Source organism: Pelecanus crispus, chromosome 1 (assembly GCF_030463565.1).
Source record: "Pelecanus crispus isolate bPelCri1 chromosome 1, bPelCri1.pri, whole genome shotgun sequence".
Classification (NCBI taxonomy): Eukaryota; Metazoa; Chordata; class Aves; order Pelecaniformes; family Pelecanidae; genus Pelecanus; species Pelecanus crispus.
In genome coordinates this window covers 122,447,274-122,464,641 of record NC_134643.1, presented here as the reverse complement: position 1 = coordinate 122,464,641, position 17,368 = coordinate 122,447,274, and the positions used below count along the sequence as shown (strand labels likewise).

The following is a 17,368-nucleotide window of genomic DNA, read 5'->3' as shown; positions in this document are numbered from 1 at the left end:
TTTTTTTTCTTAAAACAACTTGTATCAAACCCAGGGAAAAAGTCAAACAAATAAAAACAATCTTTTTAGTACAGAAATGGTTCATTTGTTCTTTCTGTTTTATTAGACACCTTCCAGACCCCACAGGATTGTGATGCGAGGCTTTCAGGCACTCAAAACAGGACCCCCTAGCCAACTTTTCATTTGCAGGGCTAATCTGGTAGTCAACAAGAGATTTTTAGTGTCTGATAATCACTGATACATGTTCTGTAAATTCTGAGCAAAGTCATTTACAAATTTGTTTTGCTATGAAGAGTGACTCATGCTGCGGGAGCAGAAGATTAATGCTTCTCATGAATGTGTTAGGAGGCAGATAGTAGGAGCAGTTGTCTGTCTTTGCATAGGTTCATGCTGAGGAGAGTAAAGTACTAAAAAATTTATTTTCAGACTGCTGTTTTTATCTGAACGGAAGAAGCCGCTACAGAGGACTGCATGTACTTAAAATGATTCAGAAGAGTATACTGGGGTGGATATAATACATGTTGAGCACTAACACAGGCTTCACAAATAAGGCAACAAAACAAAAGCCACTATAAAAGTAATTCGTGGTGCAATTACTCACTCACTGAAAAGTTCCAGGTTGTACTACATTCTCCACAAAGTGCCATTATTTCTCAAAGCTTTATTTCAACATGGGGTGGAAAATATGATGATGGTAATATAACCTTTTTTATAACCATCTGTCTGTCTTCAGGCAATTTAGTGTTCATTTCCCTTTCACGTTCCCACCTTTTAAGTCTCTTTGGCAGAACACGGTTGCTGCTGTAGCACAGCACAAGCCATTTAAACAAAGGCTCAGAGTCTCCGCTGCTCTCTCAGGAAGTGGCATCTCGCTTGGGATTTGTCCGTGGCCACATTTTGCCCAGAGCTCATCGTCTGTCCCGCCACAGCGCTGCTCATGGGCAGGAGCCTCTGCAAAGACTTTGTACAGGCATTAATCTCACGAGGGCGCCGCTTAAGTTACTTCACTGTCGCTGGAGATGCTGTGTGAATGAGCTTGGCTTTCTTCTCCACAAAACACAACAGATAAGGTATCCGGGGGATTGTTCTCGACGTAATTGTACAATGCCTCTAAAACAGGCATGCTGGGGTCATTCAAATACTGGAAAAAGCCAGAAACAACAGTTTAGATATCTATCCACAGAACAGATGTATCAGAAATTACAGAGATGCAGCAGGTAGCACCACCTATAGGCAAGTTGCCTCAGACCAGAATTCACAGCGAAAGCTGCTGAAGGTATATTCTATTCTGGATTTCCTTGAAACTACATTGAACAAGGAGAAATTTTAAAATACCTGATTTCAGGGGTAGGGGGGATCAATCATGCAAATAATGTCCATTTAAGTCACTTAAAGCAGCCTGCATTTCCTATTTTTTTAACAAATTTTGGCTAATATACAGTTCAAACAAATTCCTACTAGTTAAGAACAAACCACAGAAGAAAACACTTCTTTATTACACATATCCTCCAACTGCAGGAATCCAGCAACTGACAGCTTGTCTGAAGCGCTGACGGAACAAAAAAGATCCAAGATTCTGGCTTGTTCAGTGTCTAGCAAGTCAGATCTGCATCTTTTATTGTTACCAGAACACTCTAGTGGCATTCTTCTCTTGTAGTTACTTTTTGCTTTGACTTCCCCTCTGCTCTCCCTTCCTCTGTAATTAAGTCATCAGATTTACAATAAATGCATAATCAAAGAAAGGAGCATTTGAAAAAAAAAAAAAGTACCCTAGAGAAAATACTTTCTGCTCTTCCTGCCACCCCCATATACTCTCCTTTATCACTAAGCTGATCTTGTGTTTTGGGGGGAGCTGGAGCCATCTACCACTTCATGTACTGAACAAAAAAAAAAAAAAAAAAAATCTGCCATTGAACACTTTTTCCCTCATTTGAAAAAAAGAAAATAAATGTTTGGAACACAGACACCTTCACTCAAAAGCTTGTTCTGTACTGTAGGAGGTGTCATAACTGGGGACTGCAGCTCAAGTCACGTCTGTTGTGGGACAAAATTTACCTTATTTTCAATTAAGGCACCACTTTCTCTGTAATCATAGCAAGGCTAATGAGCAACAGGATTATTTTTTCAGGTTTATTAAAAACAAATGTTTCATACAGGAACCTCAAATACAGCCACTTTAGCAAACTCAAGACATAAATGAACCTCAGTTTGGCTTTATGAAGGCATTTCTGCAGTAGAACTGCTCCCTATAACTCTGACACTGAAAGCCAAGATCCTTCTGTAAAAGAAGGAAGCATGTGATTTTTCTGAAACTCTAAAATAGAGTACATATGAAACTGCCTTAAAATAGTCTGCGTTCTGTACTCATGGAAAGTGTTTTGAGAGGAGAAGCCTCAGGCTGGTTGATCCCTTTTAGAAATACACATTTTAAAAATTCTCCATACTTAACGCTTTTCCTTCATTTCTTACCAGTGTTTTGCCCAAAACCAGGCTCAACATTGCTCAAGACTATCCACTTAGCTGCATATTTTCCAGATTAACACAATTACTCCACATGATGATAGCCTCTATTCTTGCAAGTCCTTTGCATGAAATGCTGCACTATTTTCAGTACACTGTACAAGGATTTTTTTCCCCTCCGTAAGATATACTTCGCTTGATATGTGATACAGCTGTCTCCACTGAGACCCCATGAAATGGTAGCTGAGGTAGCATGAAGAGAGAAAATGATGTACTCAGGACTCTGCAGAAAGTCAGGGTTCATTCACCCATACATCTATAAAAATCTGGAAAAACAGCTCCACAATCACAGAACTACCACAGTGCAATGGACCACTCTGAGACGTAGATACATACAAAGAAATAGACCTCAAAGACCTGCAAACAAATACAAGCTTTTAAAACTACGGAAAGTATGCTGAACGAGAACTTTTAAATCAAGAACTTTGCTTAAAAGACTACTTCCTGTTTAAATACTAAAAAGAGGAAGGTGAACAGGCTGAAACAATATCATTTAGTACAGAAATGTGTGAGCTACAAGGAGAAAAAAAGTCCCAGGATGACTTTTTCAGCTGAGTATTGCTAAAACTACAGGAAAAAAAGAAAAAGCCCAAGAACATTCTCTGAGGTAGCCCTTAGTCTTCAAGTCAGTCCTTGCTCTTAAAACAATCAGTGTTTGCTTTTCCATACTCGATTTCTAATCGGAGACCTCAGTCCCAAGTACACGTTCTGCAGCACACAAAAGCTTTTTGCTTCAAGTGAGCAACTGTTTCAGGCCTCACGACTTAGATAAGCGAGGAAAGGGGTGGACAAAGGGGTGGTCAAGCAACAGAGAATCTGACTCCGGTTTTGTAACAGGATTATAGCAGCATTTGTATCTTAGTGCAGAGAAAAAAATAATTCAGTTGAGTAAAAGAGGACGAAAGTGGGACATCATATATGAGAAAAGTAACAGTTTACACTAAGTCAACAATTGTTTGTATCTTTTTCTGTTACGCAGCAACTATCTTTGTTCACATTCACACCAAGTCATCACTGTCTTTTAGGGGGTGGGAATAAAATGTTGTACACGTACCTCTTCAAAGTGTGATGGGATTTCTAAAGGTGGCTGAGACCAATATTTAATTTTTTTGTGGTGTTTCCACAGAAGAAACAAACCGACTGTTACCAGGTTTACAAAAAGTAACACCAACACAAGTATTAGTATAATATATCCAGCTCTGGTTGCCTCTGAAAAAGGGAAAAATAAAAAAACCTCAAAACATATACAGATGGTAGGTTCATATTTCTACATCATCAAATGTGAAGCAATACACAGCAAGCTGAAATTTGCTATACTTGGTAATCAAAGTATACCTTCCAAGGCTAAGATCACAACTCTAGATGCACTCTCGACACCTGTGTTCAGAAGTAGCTTGTTTTGTGATTGCACGTGGAAGTGACCAGCTCCCACAAGCTTCTTCCCCTTAATCAGGCAGCCTAAGGCAAGCTTCTACCTGACACGCTAGCAGGGCAAACGCGGAGCTGAAGGAATCTCTGCCGGCGGGCAGAGGGCAGGCGGGGAACGCAATCTGTCCTTCCACCCTCAAGTTGTCAGCAAGGGCCATTAATGCCAGGGGCTTCTCTTTCAGAAGATGCACCTCCCTTCAGCAAAGGGAGCATCACAGAGCCCAACATCACAGCCCAGGGGCTTGCGATCAAGTACTTGGCCAACACTACCCGGGAGGGCAGCTCCTGTGGGTCTCCAGAAACCGCAAAAGCAGGTTTCACCTACACATCTTCCAGCGTGTTCAAAGCATGCTAAAGATGGGTTGTGCCTGCGTGCTGGTGGTCACGCCACCTCAAGAGACGGACAAACTCTGATATCTTGCACAGGCCCTCTCCTCCCCGCACCCTCTCTCTTATCTCTTACAAAAACATGGAGCTCGAAATGTCAGAGAAGGAAGCAGGTCAAAGAGGAGGGGGACGTTCCTGTCCTGCAGCAGACAGTGGCTGAGGGAGAGGATTTGCAGGAGTAACACCATGTCCTTCATCAATAACTTCCTCTGAAGATCGAGTATTTGTATTTTCTTTCTTTGCATATTTCTAGAAACTAATACCCATAGCAGTATTTATGAAGGAAAAGAATGAGGGGAAGGGTATAACACAGACCCTCAATTACTGACTGAAAAATTCCTTATTATTTTGCCACTAATGACAATTGTGAACTACTATCAGTGGTGCTCTCTTAGCACTCCTGACAAATACGGGTATGTAAGTGACCAGTTACACGATCTAAGACTCATGTTCTACACTCATCCCATGATACACAAAAAATAACAAAATCAGATTTATACCACTGATTGTAGTTCTGTAACAATCTGGGGCACTTTGCAGTCCAAGTAACTGGAGATCCAAATGTGTCATCAATTCTACTTGAATTCTAAAACAATAAAGTGTCGATTCCTTTAGATTTCCAATTTTGAATAGTGTATTGCTTGTTTTTATCTCCTGTTTAAAAGAAAAGAAAAAAAAAAAAGGTGTTACTGTAAAAGCCAGACCTGTCTTCAACACAAATCCCCTCCCCATATTTAAGTTTCTCATTCAAAAAGTGGAGATTTTCTTTTTCATAATTCAGCTTTCCCAAACAAGAGAAGCAGTGAAATATATTTCAACTTTCCTACTTGAATGCATTTGAAATTTCATTATTTTTAAATGAAATTAAGCCTGGCCATTTAAAACCATCTATAAGGGCACGAACAGCAGAGGCATGAAAACTGATGCAAGGTCTCATTTTATGCACAATATGCTGCTGGACGCTTTGATGCAGTGAGTGCAATATAGGAAGGGGGAGGGAAAAACAAGCCATGAGAAGTGCCTCCACCATCAGAAGAGGCTGACAGAAATGCAGTTCAGTGAAGAGCTTCCACCATCTTGGCTCCTTCTACTGAAGAGGAAAACAGCTGATGGGCAGTGCAAAACTTCCACAGCCTCCACACGGCCACCACAGTCTTTTGGGAATTTTTAACTTGTAAGGGGCTAGGGTAACAGCCTCGGTGAAGCCTACAGAAGCATACAAGAGTGACTTCTTGTCTGAATCTCAAACATGAAGGTTTTTTATGTGTGTCAGAAAAGTACAAATTGGTGCAAGAGAGGAAGGAAGTGGAGGCGTTTCAGGTTTAGCAAGGTCTTTGAAACAAAACAGGTTTAAAATAATTTTTTTCTGCTTCTGTTTTTAAGCATTTGACTTCAGAATAATGTTCTTTTGAATCTTTTTTCCTCTTTTTTTTTTTTTTTTTTTAAGTGTAACTTAATCCCTCCCCTGCAACACTGTCCCATCAAGAACACAATTACCAGGGTCCCAGACAGCAGCATAGGCGCACAACAAGACCAACACCTCTAAGTCTCAGTACGAACAGGGACAGCTCATCCCAGCTGTATCCAGCATTGTTCTAATAACTCTGCCTTTCTCTGGCCTGATGTTGCCTGTTCCTAGGGCAAAGCAGCTTGTTACCGAAGCTGCCAGCACAAAAAAGCTCAGCACAGGAAAGATAGTTCACAGAACTGCCTAAGCAACCTTTGGAATCTAAATACCATTGTAAAGCCACCTTTGACACTTTGTGGATTCTCTCCCTTGATCTGCAATGTGATTTAACCTTTGTTTCGGGAAAAAAAGGATGTTTTTGAAAGTTTCGTAGTACATGCAATACTTGTGCCAAGACCAAATTAATTTTTTTTTCAAGACACCAAATGTTGACCTTCACTGCTAGAGAAAAAAAATGACATTAATTTTCCTCCTCCATTTCTGCTGTTTTTCCAAGAGACACTGACTCATATCTCTTAGTCACAAAGGCATTACAAACAAAATAAACCAGAGAGAAGTCTTACTTTTTTAGTAGTACTTGTTGCGTTCTCCCAGTAGGACACATGATACTGAAGAAAGTCACCTGCTTCAGGTCCAAAAGGGGGTGTGACACTAACGAGAAGTGAGTCAGAGCTTACAGTCACGCTGTTCACTTTAGGGGGCCCTATAGTAGCTGAAAATAACCACAGAAAGAGCAGTGAACCTCTGGGATGCAGAACAGCTCATCATACTGTCTTCAGCTTTACTTAGATACTCTCAGCAAACATGCTAAATATGGACAGCTTTTTCTCAAGAAAAGGAATACAACATTTTCTCATCTACTTAATGCATTTAGGATATCTACTTTATTACAAAACTAAGGAAAAAGACTAGAAAGCATAAGTGAAACTAGGTAATTAAAAAAAAAAGTTTCCTGTTAACTTTCCCTAGAAATTCAGTAAATATTCACTAGAATGTATCTGAATTTATCTGCAGTTAATGGTGATACAATTTTGTTCATTTTTTTTTTCTTGAAATAGCCTGCTACATATTCCACATTCTCTAAAAAACACGCTGTTTGGGTCAATAGATTGGAAGAGGAATAACTAGTTTCCCCCTCCTTGCTTTGATGTCTCCATCCATCCTATAGGGTAAAGATGATGACTTCCTTTTGTGAGGCACTCTGAGGTCTGAATCATGAAATATAAATAAACTACTGTCATTCCTAATACAAGAGACTTGTGTGATCACAGGTCATATATGGTCATTATTTATCCTTTGTATCTTGACTTCATTCGCCAGTTAAGCTTATCAGCATTTGTAAAGCACTCCACGATCTCAAAAAACCCACTCATGCAAATATTAGTTAACAGCTGCTTGCATACTAAAGAGGCGTAATTATTAACAGTAAAAATCAATCCTTGCATGCCATCATTGCTTACGGTACCTCAAAAAATTCCAGCAGAACCTGCTCTGTCCACTGTTACTTTAGAAAAAAATTGGCTCCCATGATCTTTACATTGCTGGAGGAATTTCAGTTTCTTTCTACTTCCTGTTGCTGTACAACTGCGAATGCCTTTTTGTGTGTCCTCACAAATTCCCGAAGCTTCACTCTTATGTGGGACTGACCCAGACGTTAAAGGAAGAGAACAGCCTGACCGAGTAGCCCACAGTCTTGGTGTCTAGAAACTGGTCTCACAGGTGGTCACACAAGAATGATCTCATAATGTTCCTCTTGCTCCCACAAGGAACAGGCACACAGACATCTCTCCCACACAGAGCCTCTCCTTTGTCTTGCATTCCCATTAGCACAGTGCTTTCCTAACCCCCAAATGATCCCACACCCATTCCCATTAGCCCAGTGCTTTCCTAACCCCCAAATGATCCCACGCCCAAACAATCCTGCATCACAAGCTACAGATATGTCAGTTGTAATATTCACCTCAGGATTCGGGTAGTTCCTCACACCCACACTCTTTACTACTAGAGAAAATCTGAGATTTAGAACTGAAGTCACCAGGGAAAGTATCATACTCCCTGCAGCATGGACCACCACTGCTCCTCACAAGGTATGGGAGAACTTGAACTAAAGTGTTAATAAATCCATTCCTCTGCTTCATTGTCATGTCAGAGGTATTTTTAAACTCAACATTTACTTTCTTCTAATCCTGAAACCAATCACAGCAAGGCAAAGAGCAGATATTATAAAGAATACAATAAGAAACAACAATATGCTTGTTCACACATTTAACAGGATTTAAAGTGTGCCTTCACCCTTCTACACTGTAGTCAGGACAGTTTATATTTGTTAGAAAAGGGATCTGTTCAACAGAAACAGGTAGTTTGTACTCAGACTACCACAAATCAAGGGGGTGTATGTGTGCATGTGGCACTGCTAAGTGGGGAAATAAGAAAATGGAACACTCTCCAACACAATACACGTTGTAGTTCTTATGAGGCCTAACCACCCAAGGAAACTCCTCTGTTTCTCTTCTGATACCTGCTCAAAGAGCACACTGCTAGCCCCACTACAAAGGAACTAAGTAGTATCAAATTCCTAGTGACACACTGAGGCCTTGTAGTCTTTGTTAACTGACCACATACAATTCTTTCACTTGGCTTTTGTACATAACAGAGTCAAAAAAGCCTAGAACAGGCAATATACATTTTTTTTCAAAGAAATCTCCTTTGAGAGAGAGACACTGAAATCATAAATAGCACTTACTGTTTCTCTCTGCCACAAATGGATCCGTTTCCACCCAATCGGAAGTCACTTGCCCTAGCTCAGCCCTCAAGCGCAAAACAACAGTCCAGCGCCGCTCCTTAAGGGAGCGGGAGAAATTGCATTCAGTCTTGGCGATACGAGTACAGTTCATCTCATCCCACTGGTTAAAGGCCCCTCTGCAATGCAAAACAAAGGACAAATAAAGCATCAGCAGAATAGCGCAACTATCTAAAATACAATCCCTCCCACCTAGACAACTTTTGTAACAACAGAATATGTTACAAAACTACCACTTTCATGTGGGTTTAATTCCACAGCCCTTTCAGCACCTGCATCTCCTCAGTATCTGGGGAAAAAAATTAAAATTAGTGAGGGAGAATTCAGTAAGGCTAAAATTATACAGGAAACCGTGCAACATTTCAGGGTGCTCTTCAGATCTTCAATCTTTGCTCAGTTTAGTGGAAATACCACAGGCCAAAAGACTGTCAGTCTTCAGAAGCTGCTTTCAGATATATATAAAAGCATCTGTAATAGACAACTCATTCTCTGAGTTGCTTATTAATTTTTAGCTTTATTTTTTAAAACCAATTGTGTTAATGGATTAGAACAAAATTAGTTTGGTTGGTTTTAGAACTATTTACTTACGTTTTAAAATGGACTGTATATAACACCAAGCCTCTATCCACTTTAACAGCAGACCACCTCAGCAAACTATGAAAGTTATAGGAATAAATCATCACATCCTTTGGCGCCGGTAAATGGGTAGAAGATTCTAAAGTAAGAAGAGGAATAAAAATAATTATTGAAACATTCAAGTACACAGTAACTAAATTTTGGTCTCCAAATTCCATCACCATTCCGTTACATTTTCACTGATCTGCAAGCAAAACCATTCCTCCGCCTCATTCTGTTTCTAGGTGCACTAGTACCAACACAGTTAAGTCCCTGCTATCCAGGGAATTGCAACTTACTGCTTTTATTTATTCCATACAGAACACAGTGCTGGAAGTACCGAGTCCAGCACAAAACAAGAACCGCCCGTCCCCAGCTCCCCCATGAAGCTATAAATTAAGGTCCACAGCCACTTGTCATTACAAAAGCTCATCTATTTCAATTGTCTGCATCTCACATTTTACTGTGTTAACAACTCAGAACACATTTTTCCTGACCATCTGCCTCCCGCTGACCTGTTTGAAAACACTGAGGTCACTTCACTGAAAATTTCCAGGAAACGGGGGGCAGGAAGCCTTCTTGTACTTAAACATGCTCAAACACACAGCGCACTGTTCCACTTGCAAGCCTGAAGTTTTGTCGAGTTTGAAACTGATTTCACAATGTAGGAAAGGCCAGAAACCTCTGTTAGAGGCATGCCTCCTGCTAGCAGAAACGTTCACCCAAGTTCAGTCACGCTATAACTCCTGGGGGTGAACGAAGACTGCAAGTGCTCTCAAGCAGCTTGTCAGGAGGCGATCAACAGGGAAGCTGTGAGCAAAGAGTTGCATCTCTCCTATGGGGGAAGAACCACTTCCTTGCTGGCCCAAGCAGAGCGGAGGAGGAAGCCGTCTATTCACGCTGGAGCACAGCCAAAGGCCGGCCAGGCACCAGGCTGGGGGCAGAGGGGTAGAAAAGCCAAGTGGAGGAAGGGAGAGAGGAAGGGAGAGACGGCAGACAGCCAAGCAAAAGGCAGAGAACCGAGGGCTGGGGAAATGGGGGCAGGTGAAGTAAAGAAAGCCAGATGAGAAGCGCAGTAGCAGCTGGAGGGAGATGTTAGCTGGCAAACAGGGCACAACAGCAGGCTGGAGAACAAAAAAACCCACTGAAAGGCAAGGAGACCAACAGCAAGGAATTGGGATGGCCAAAAGAAAGAGACTAAGATTACCGCAAGTAGGCTGAGGCAAGGAAGGTGGGAAAACGCAGTTATCAAATGCCTTTAAAACCAGAAAAAGCCTCATACTTTTAACCACAGCACTGCAGTCACTCAGGCGGGAAGGGCCCTCGGGAGCTCTCCAGTCCAACCTCCTGCCCGAGCAGGGCCAGCTCTGGCATCAGACCAGGCTGCTCAGGGCTCTCTCCAGGCAGGTCCTGAACCTCCAAGGATGGAGCCTGCACAACCTCGCTGGGCAACAGCTTTGCTGCCTGCCTCTCCTAAAAGGGAGAAAGGTTTTCCTTCTACGCTTGGCCTGTATTTGTCCATGTAGCTATCCCCTTACACCATTAAAGATACTGGGTCAACAGGTCCTAAGCTCAAAGGCAACCACGACATGACATGATATCCCACATGATAAGATTTCATTTTTTGTTCTTAAGACAACAGTCTCCTAAAATGGTTTGTTTGTTTTTAACTAAATAAGATCAGAAGATCAAACACTTATACTAAATTCTGGCTCCAGCCTTCTTTGGGATTATGGGGACAATGTTAAAAAGTTTTTTCTTTTTGATTTCTGCATCTGATTTTGTTACACAGCACTAGACAGCACACTCCCGCTGACAGCGCTCTTTCAGACGTGACATCACGCCAGGCTCTTAACATCCTCCATGTACAGGAAGGAGATTACACAAATCTTCGTAAAGTTGCATTAAACCCTAAGTCCGAAATACAAAATAACTAGTTAAGCTCTCAAAGTTTTAGTTCAGTATTAGTTTCTTAGCCTCAACTTTTGAGTAGTGTTCTCAAGTAAACACACATTGCCTTAGGCTACAGATGGATCATTCAGCAGTGCAAACCTGTTTGAGATTCCTTACAAACAATACCTAATCTCTCCCGTATTTCAAAGGCCACTAAGTAACCTTTTCTTCATTCAAGAAGAGTTTTCACTTTCCAGCAACACAGATTCTTTCTTGCACTCTCACTGCTGGTCTGGCATGTGGCGAGGTATCTCACACCATCAGTAATCTGTGCACTCAGACATCCGATACAAACTAATTTTACAAAATTCAAGAAAGCTGTCAGAACGAAACACAAGCACTAGCATTTTTTTTCTTCTCTTTCTCCTTAAAAAAAAAAAGAAAAAAGAAAAGAAAAAAGCTATGAAGGATGAGAGCAGCTGATCATCTTCTCAATCAAGACTGCACACTGATTATTTTGCCTTATATTATCATTCAGAAACAGATCATTTGCCCTACCAGCTTCAAAAACACTGAAAAAACTATCAGATCTATGGCTCTGTAGTTGAACATCAAGGTGCTGTGTGCCACAAGGTGCTGTGTGCCACCACTGAGGAGCTGTTTCTGTAGCACACCAAAGGAACGCATTCGTATTTCAGTTAGATATCTCAGCTTGACAAGGGAAGTTACTTAAATTTCTGAAATCACATGCTGAACTCCATAACAACCATTATATGTTTGTATGACCCAAAGTAACAAAAACCACACACTTCAGAAAAAAGCACCTACATATGCAAGTATTCTAGAAAAACCCAAACTATCTTAGCCAGGGAAAGGTGGAAATGCCCCGTCCTTTCTCTCTGTCTGGAAGGTGGTCTCGCTGAACCTGTTCTTTTAAAGCACTTGCCAAACAACACTCAGATTGTTTTTTCCTGATGCAGACACTTCCTGAGTCTTCAAGCCGCAAGTCAAAGCTTTTGCATAGTAGAGTGTGAAGCCACAAGTTACAATGAGTAAAAGCAGCTCAGCTTGGCCTAGCCATCGGCTTCACAGACCCCATTCCTGCTCCTGAGTGATTTCTGATCCCTTCCCCTGCATCAGCCTTAAAACCCATCATTGTGAAATGGCAAAAAAGAAGTCGGGGGGTGGTGGGTGGGGTTTGGATGGACTTCTGCTGTTCTAGGGTGCCGAACTGGCTTCTCATATTGTCAGACAAGCACAAATGTATGGCCAGGCCGGGATGGGTGATGACAGCTGGCTATTCTTTTGGCTCAGATTTTGACGTGCAGCATCTCCATTTGCAACAGAAGAAACACAGCCCGCCCTGCCTATGAGAGAGAGCGCAGAGGGGGAAGAGACCCTATGCACAAACCAAACACCAGAACAGCTCCCTGGAAAATCCCGCTGCTGCTGATGGGATGGGACCGGGCAACACTGACTGCAGCCGGTCCCTCGGGCTCACCTCAACCCACCCACAGGCATTTGAACTCCCAAGCCTGGCCACAGACTGCAGGCCTGGAAGAGCAGCTGCCCCCAAACAGCCGGAAAGCCCCACGGGGCTCCCCTGTCACAGGCTGGCCAGCCAGGCCTTGACGAACACAAGGGAACGGGACAGTGGACACGCTGAACTCACGGGGACGTACCCGCGCGCCTGAATAAGGCCCACGCTGTATGCGTACCTCAGTCGAGACATGTCACAGCAGCTCTTCCACGCTTGTGAGATATGTCCCGAAGCCAGGATTATACTCATGAGCTATAGCTCAGACCCGACCTGAAGAGCCAACCCGCCCCGTTATGGCAAAGCGCTTACGCCGAACTCTAAATCCAGTCCTACCTAAACCACCACTTCACAAAATTAAACGGAGACGGCTCAAGTACAGTTGACGAACGGCTGCTACATCGCAAGCTACAGACACATCAAGGGCTTATAGCGCATCGATCCCCCTCAGGACTGAACCCGCGCCGGTGCCAGCCCCTCTCCCGCAGACGGAGCCCCTTTGGGGCCAGGCTGCCCGGCAGCCGGCCGCAGAGCCAGCCCGGGGCTGCGAGGCGAGGCGGTGGCAGCCCAGAGGACGGCAGATCCTCCAGAAGCAGCAACGCCGGGGTCGGCAGAGAAACCGGGGCTTGGCCTCCTTCAGAGGGCCAGGCACGGCGGGGCGAGGAAAGGCCGAAATCCGCCACAGCCCCGCTGCCGCTCCTCGGCTGGCGCCGGAGCCGCTTCAGGGGCCGGGCTAGGAGGCGCGGTCCCGCTGTCCCCCGCCAGCCCCCACCCCAGGCCGCCCCAGCCCGGGCCCTCGGCCCCGCAGGCTTCCCCCGCCTCCCGGGCCGGAAGGCCGCCGGGGAGGAGGAGCAGCGAGCGGCGCAGGCCGGGCGGCAGCCTCCAGCCCCGCGCCGCCGGCCTGGACCGCAGCGAGCCCCGCGCCCCGCCGCACCCACCTGCGCCCGAGGCCCCGGCCGAGCCGAGGAGGAGGAAGCGGAGCAGGAGGAGGCAGAGGAGCGGCGCCCGACAAAACATGGCCCGGCTGGCAGCGCCCCGCCGCCCGGCCCCGCTCGCCGCCGAGGCTGCTCGCCGCTCCCCGAGGAGCGGGGCCGGCGGCGGGCAGGCGTGGCGGGGGCGCCTCACAGCCGCGGCCCGGCCCCGGCGGCGGCTGCTGGCGGGCAGCCGAGCGGCCGCTGCCTCCCGGCCCCGCTCCGCCTCCTCCACCCCCGCCTCCGGGGAGGCAGAGCCCGCCCTCGGCCCCGCCTGCGGCGCGGCGGGGGTGCCGGCGGGTCCCGGGCCCCAGCCGCCCCGAGGTCCCTCAGGAGCCGGCGGGGAGCCCCCGGAGGCGCCGCCTGCTCGGGGCTGGGCCCGGCCTGGTGTTGGGGCGGGCCGTGGCGCAGCCCCGGGGCTTGCCCCGGCCCCGGCCCCGGCCCCGGCCCCGGCCCGGCGGCCGCGGGAGGCCCTGCAGTCACCGCCGCAGGCGCGGAGGGTTGCGGGGTGCCTGTGGAGTGTGCGGTCGACGTGAGAAAATCTTGCCATTAAGTGGTTAAAGGTTCCCCAGCTTTCTCTTGGCTGCAGCTAGCATAACAGCAACCCGTGGTTAAACCTAACCGCATGCCTTTAGCTGCTGCTATCGATTACACAGTATTGCGATTAAAAAAAAAATGGAGGTGATGCCGGGGGGGGTAGCATTCCTCCCAAACGATTACTATTTTAATAGAACAACTGTTTTTCAAGAATTCCCTAGTCAGGGATCTGTCGTTTTTAAGAGCTTCGACGCTACTTCAGTTTAAAAGCACCATAAAGCAGAGGAGTATTTCCTACGTCTCCCGAACAAAGTCAAAAGACCCTCTCTTAGGTGCTTCAGGGAGAAAATATGTTTTAATAGCACAAGATTGGGAAGTCAGCAGAACTATGACCGGCAGGACTGCCGACAGAGGAGACCATGCAGAGTTAGGGGACTTAAAATTATCTTTAATTAATATTAATAAAGGTGATGTTTGGCTGCCTGAAGGCTCCCTGAGCAAAGTTTACACCACCACCATCAGATTTCCGACAAAAGGAAAGCAGGCAAGCACAGCAAGAGTATCTTGGCATTCAGAGCACGAGGTAGGGGCTGGGCAGCTTTGATTTCCACGTAAGCTTGGATGAATCACTTGATTTCGCTGAGATTCCTCCCTTTCTCTTAGCCTTGTATGGCCTGCTCTTACCAAGTGCAAGCTTTCAGGGCAAAGATCCTCCTTTTACAGGGAGGTACAGTAATAAAACAGGCCAGAATCTCAGTCAAAGCCTTTTAACACTGACACAAATATAGTAGCTAGAAAGGAGTATAAACAAAGGAGGAGGAAAAAAAGCAAATGCTGAAAAGCCGACCGGTTGGTTGATTGTGAAAATAAAATGGGCTAGAAGAGGATGGTAGAGATTAAAGTAATCCAGTTATAGATTGAGCCTGTTTACTCTACACTTCACACGTCTGACCTCTTTTTGAACCCTTCTGGGAAGAGTGACTCAACTCTCTCAGCCGGGCAGCGCTGTTCTACTGAAACCCTCCACTCCACCAGCTTCACTTTGGGATTTCCCCAGTGCCAGACCTGGGCTGAGACACAGATCCTTTAATAACGCTCTCTGAAGCCACTGGAAGAATTTCGGTCACGCACTGTTAGCGTGACTTGTGGAGCATTTCTGGTGGCAGGTAGTCAAACAGGTAGCTGGGAAAGCCATTGGCAATTTCTAACTATGAAACTTAGATAGCAAATCAGCACGCCCAGAAGGCATGATAATTTTGGTGACATCTCCAATTCATGCACTAATGAGATTTTGATTCACAGAGGAAACTTAGATATATTAAAGAGCAACTCAAAACACGAGTTCTGAAGTGGGGTTTCCCTCTACCATTGCACTGAAAGACGCATATTTACTGTAATTGTTAGAGAAATCCCATAACAGATCATGTGTGTTTTCCCTTTGCCAAACCAGTCAGGAAGCTTCTGCAGGCTTTTGGTTTTGCTCCAGCTGATCTCTCTCTTACCTTGAGCTTCCTATTAAGTCAAAGCCCAAGAAATTACTCTCTTACGGTCTAGCAGGCTGTTAGGAGGGAATTCAAAACGACTGGTTGTGCCTTCATGAAAAGAAGGTTAATGAAACGTGGTTTTCACCATCAGTGGATGATGGATGACTTCTTAAAATTGGTAGCTGAAGAGAGAACTGAGAATAAATAGTGATTTAATGAAGACAGAGAGGAGAGAGAACTGGAGTCAATGCAACATCTGATCCTATCAATCAACTCTAAAAGAAAAAAAATATTAATTAACCCAGGAAGTTAACCTACAGGAGTTCAGAGATAATTATGTATAATGCTTTCTTTTCTTTGAGCTTAGGGAGGAAAAAGCAAAGTTAATGTAAAATCAGAAAGTAAGGGATTATTTTTTCTTGCTGGTCCCCTTCCCTCACTATCAACATGAGAAGGTGCGAGGTAGCAAGTGAAGGTAGAAGGAAATACGTTTCAGAGGAGAAATAGTTCCATCTATCACTGTAAATTACAAGGTCTTAAAATCACTGAGAAGTCTTACGTGTAGAAAAAAAGAAAATTCATTATGGCACATAACTGCAATAGATTGACATAGTAAGTCGTTTTGGGTGCATTTCACCAATGCAAACTATTTACTACCCTAAAATCCCAGCCTTGCCAGTCATCATATGTGGATGCTCCCAAGTAGTTAGCGACAGGACAAGAGGAGATGGGCTCAAGCTGCACCAGGGCAGATTTAGATTGGATATTAGGAAAAATTTCATCACAGAAAGGGTAGTCAAGCATTGGAACAGGCTGCCCAGAGAGGTGGTGGAGTCACCATCCCTGGAAGTGTTAAAAAAATGGGTAAATGTGGCACTTTGGGACATGGTTTAGTGGGCATGGTGGTGTTGGGTTGATGGTTGGACTGATGATCTTAGAGATTCCTTCCAATCTTAATGATTCCTAGTTTTCACTTTCATTAAAAATAATCCAGCCACCAAGCCAGGAAACACGAAATTGCTACTCTCCCCTTAATTGGTTTAGTGGTGGACTTGGTAATGTTAGGTTAATGTTTGGACTGGATGATCCGAAAGGTCTTTTCCAACCTAAATGATTCTATGATTCTATGCTTCTATGATTCTATGCTTGGGTTCACCCTTGTAAAGCTGAAACTAATTCACCCATAAGAAGATAGCTAATCAATATCAAGGCAATCATTTTCCTGCAGCCAAATTTCTGGTACAGAATCTTGAAAAAAAAAAATGAATCCGCAGAAGATAAGGAATTTCTCCAAAACTAACACATAGATGTGAAATGCATCCATTGTAAGACTCAGGGACACCTCATACATCAGGCAGTGATCAGTAGGTGAACAATTTTGGGACCATAGTGTTCTAAGAGGGAAATCAACCACCTTCCTTTGTGTTCCTCCATTACCCCTCTTCTAGGCATCTCATGTAAAGAACCATGAAACCAAAAAAAGGAAGAAGATAAAAAAAGAAGAATCCCCCTCCCCCCAATTTGTAAATGACCAAAAATTTTTAACAGGCACTGGAATTCATCTATGGTATTTACTCTGCCGATGTTTTGAGTAGTATCAACTTACAGATGCTTGCAAGATACGTCATTAATGTGCAAGAAACAACACAAACAGTACTGAGAACAGGAAAGAAAAGTAAACACACACAAGAAAGACCACTCCTATTCAAACTATGCTTCAGCAAGCCT

The 17,368-nt window shown here is 44.4% G+C and overlaps 1 protein-coding gene across 1 annotated transcript; it reads right to left on the bottom strand.

Moving 5' to 3' along the window:
• Positions 1-147: 147 nt before the first annotated feature.
• IFNGR2 (interferon gamma receptor 2) lies at positions 148-13,665 on the bottom strand. Its single transcript, XM_075715732.1, has 7 exons — positions 13,587-13,665; positions 9,192-9,318; positions 8,547-8,722; positions 6,367-6,515; positions 4,836-4,989; positions 3,575-3,729; positions 148-1,141 (listed from the first exon to the last, which is right to left on the bottom strand). The coding sequence occupies exons 1-7, from the start codon at positions 13,663-13,665 to the stop codon at positions 995-997; spliced, it is 987 nt and encodes a 328-aa protein (XP_075571847.1). The 3' UTR covers positions 148-994.
• Positions 13,666-17,368: the final 3,703 nt, after the last annotated feature.

Coding starts and splice junctions, on each gene's coding strand:
- IFNGR2 (XM_075715732.1), bottom strand. CDS start 13,665: ATGTTTTGTCGGGCGCCGCTCCTCTGCCTCCTCCTGCTCCGCTTCCTC. Junction 9,319..13,586: donor GGCCGGGGCCTCGGGCGCAG/GTGGGTGCGGCG, acceptor TTCTTACTTTAG/AATCTTCTACCCATTTACCG. Junction 4,990..6,366: donor CAACAAGTACTACTAAAAAA/GTAAGACTTCTC, acceptor TCTTTTAAACAG/GAGATAAAAACAAGCAATAC.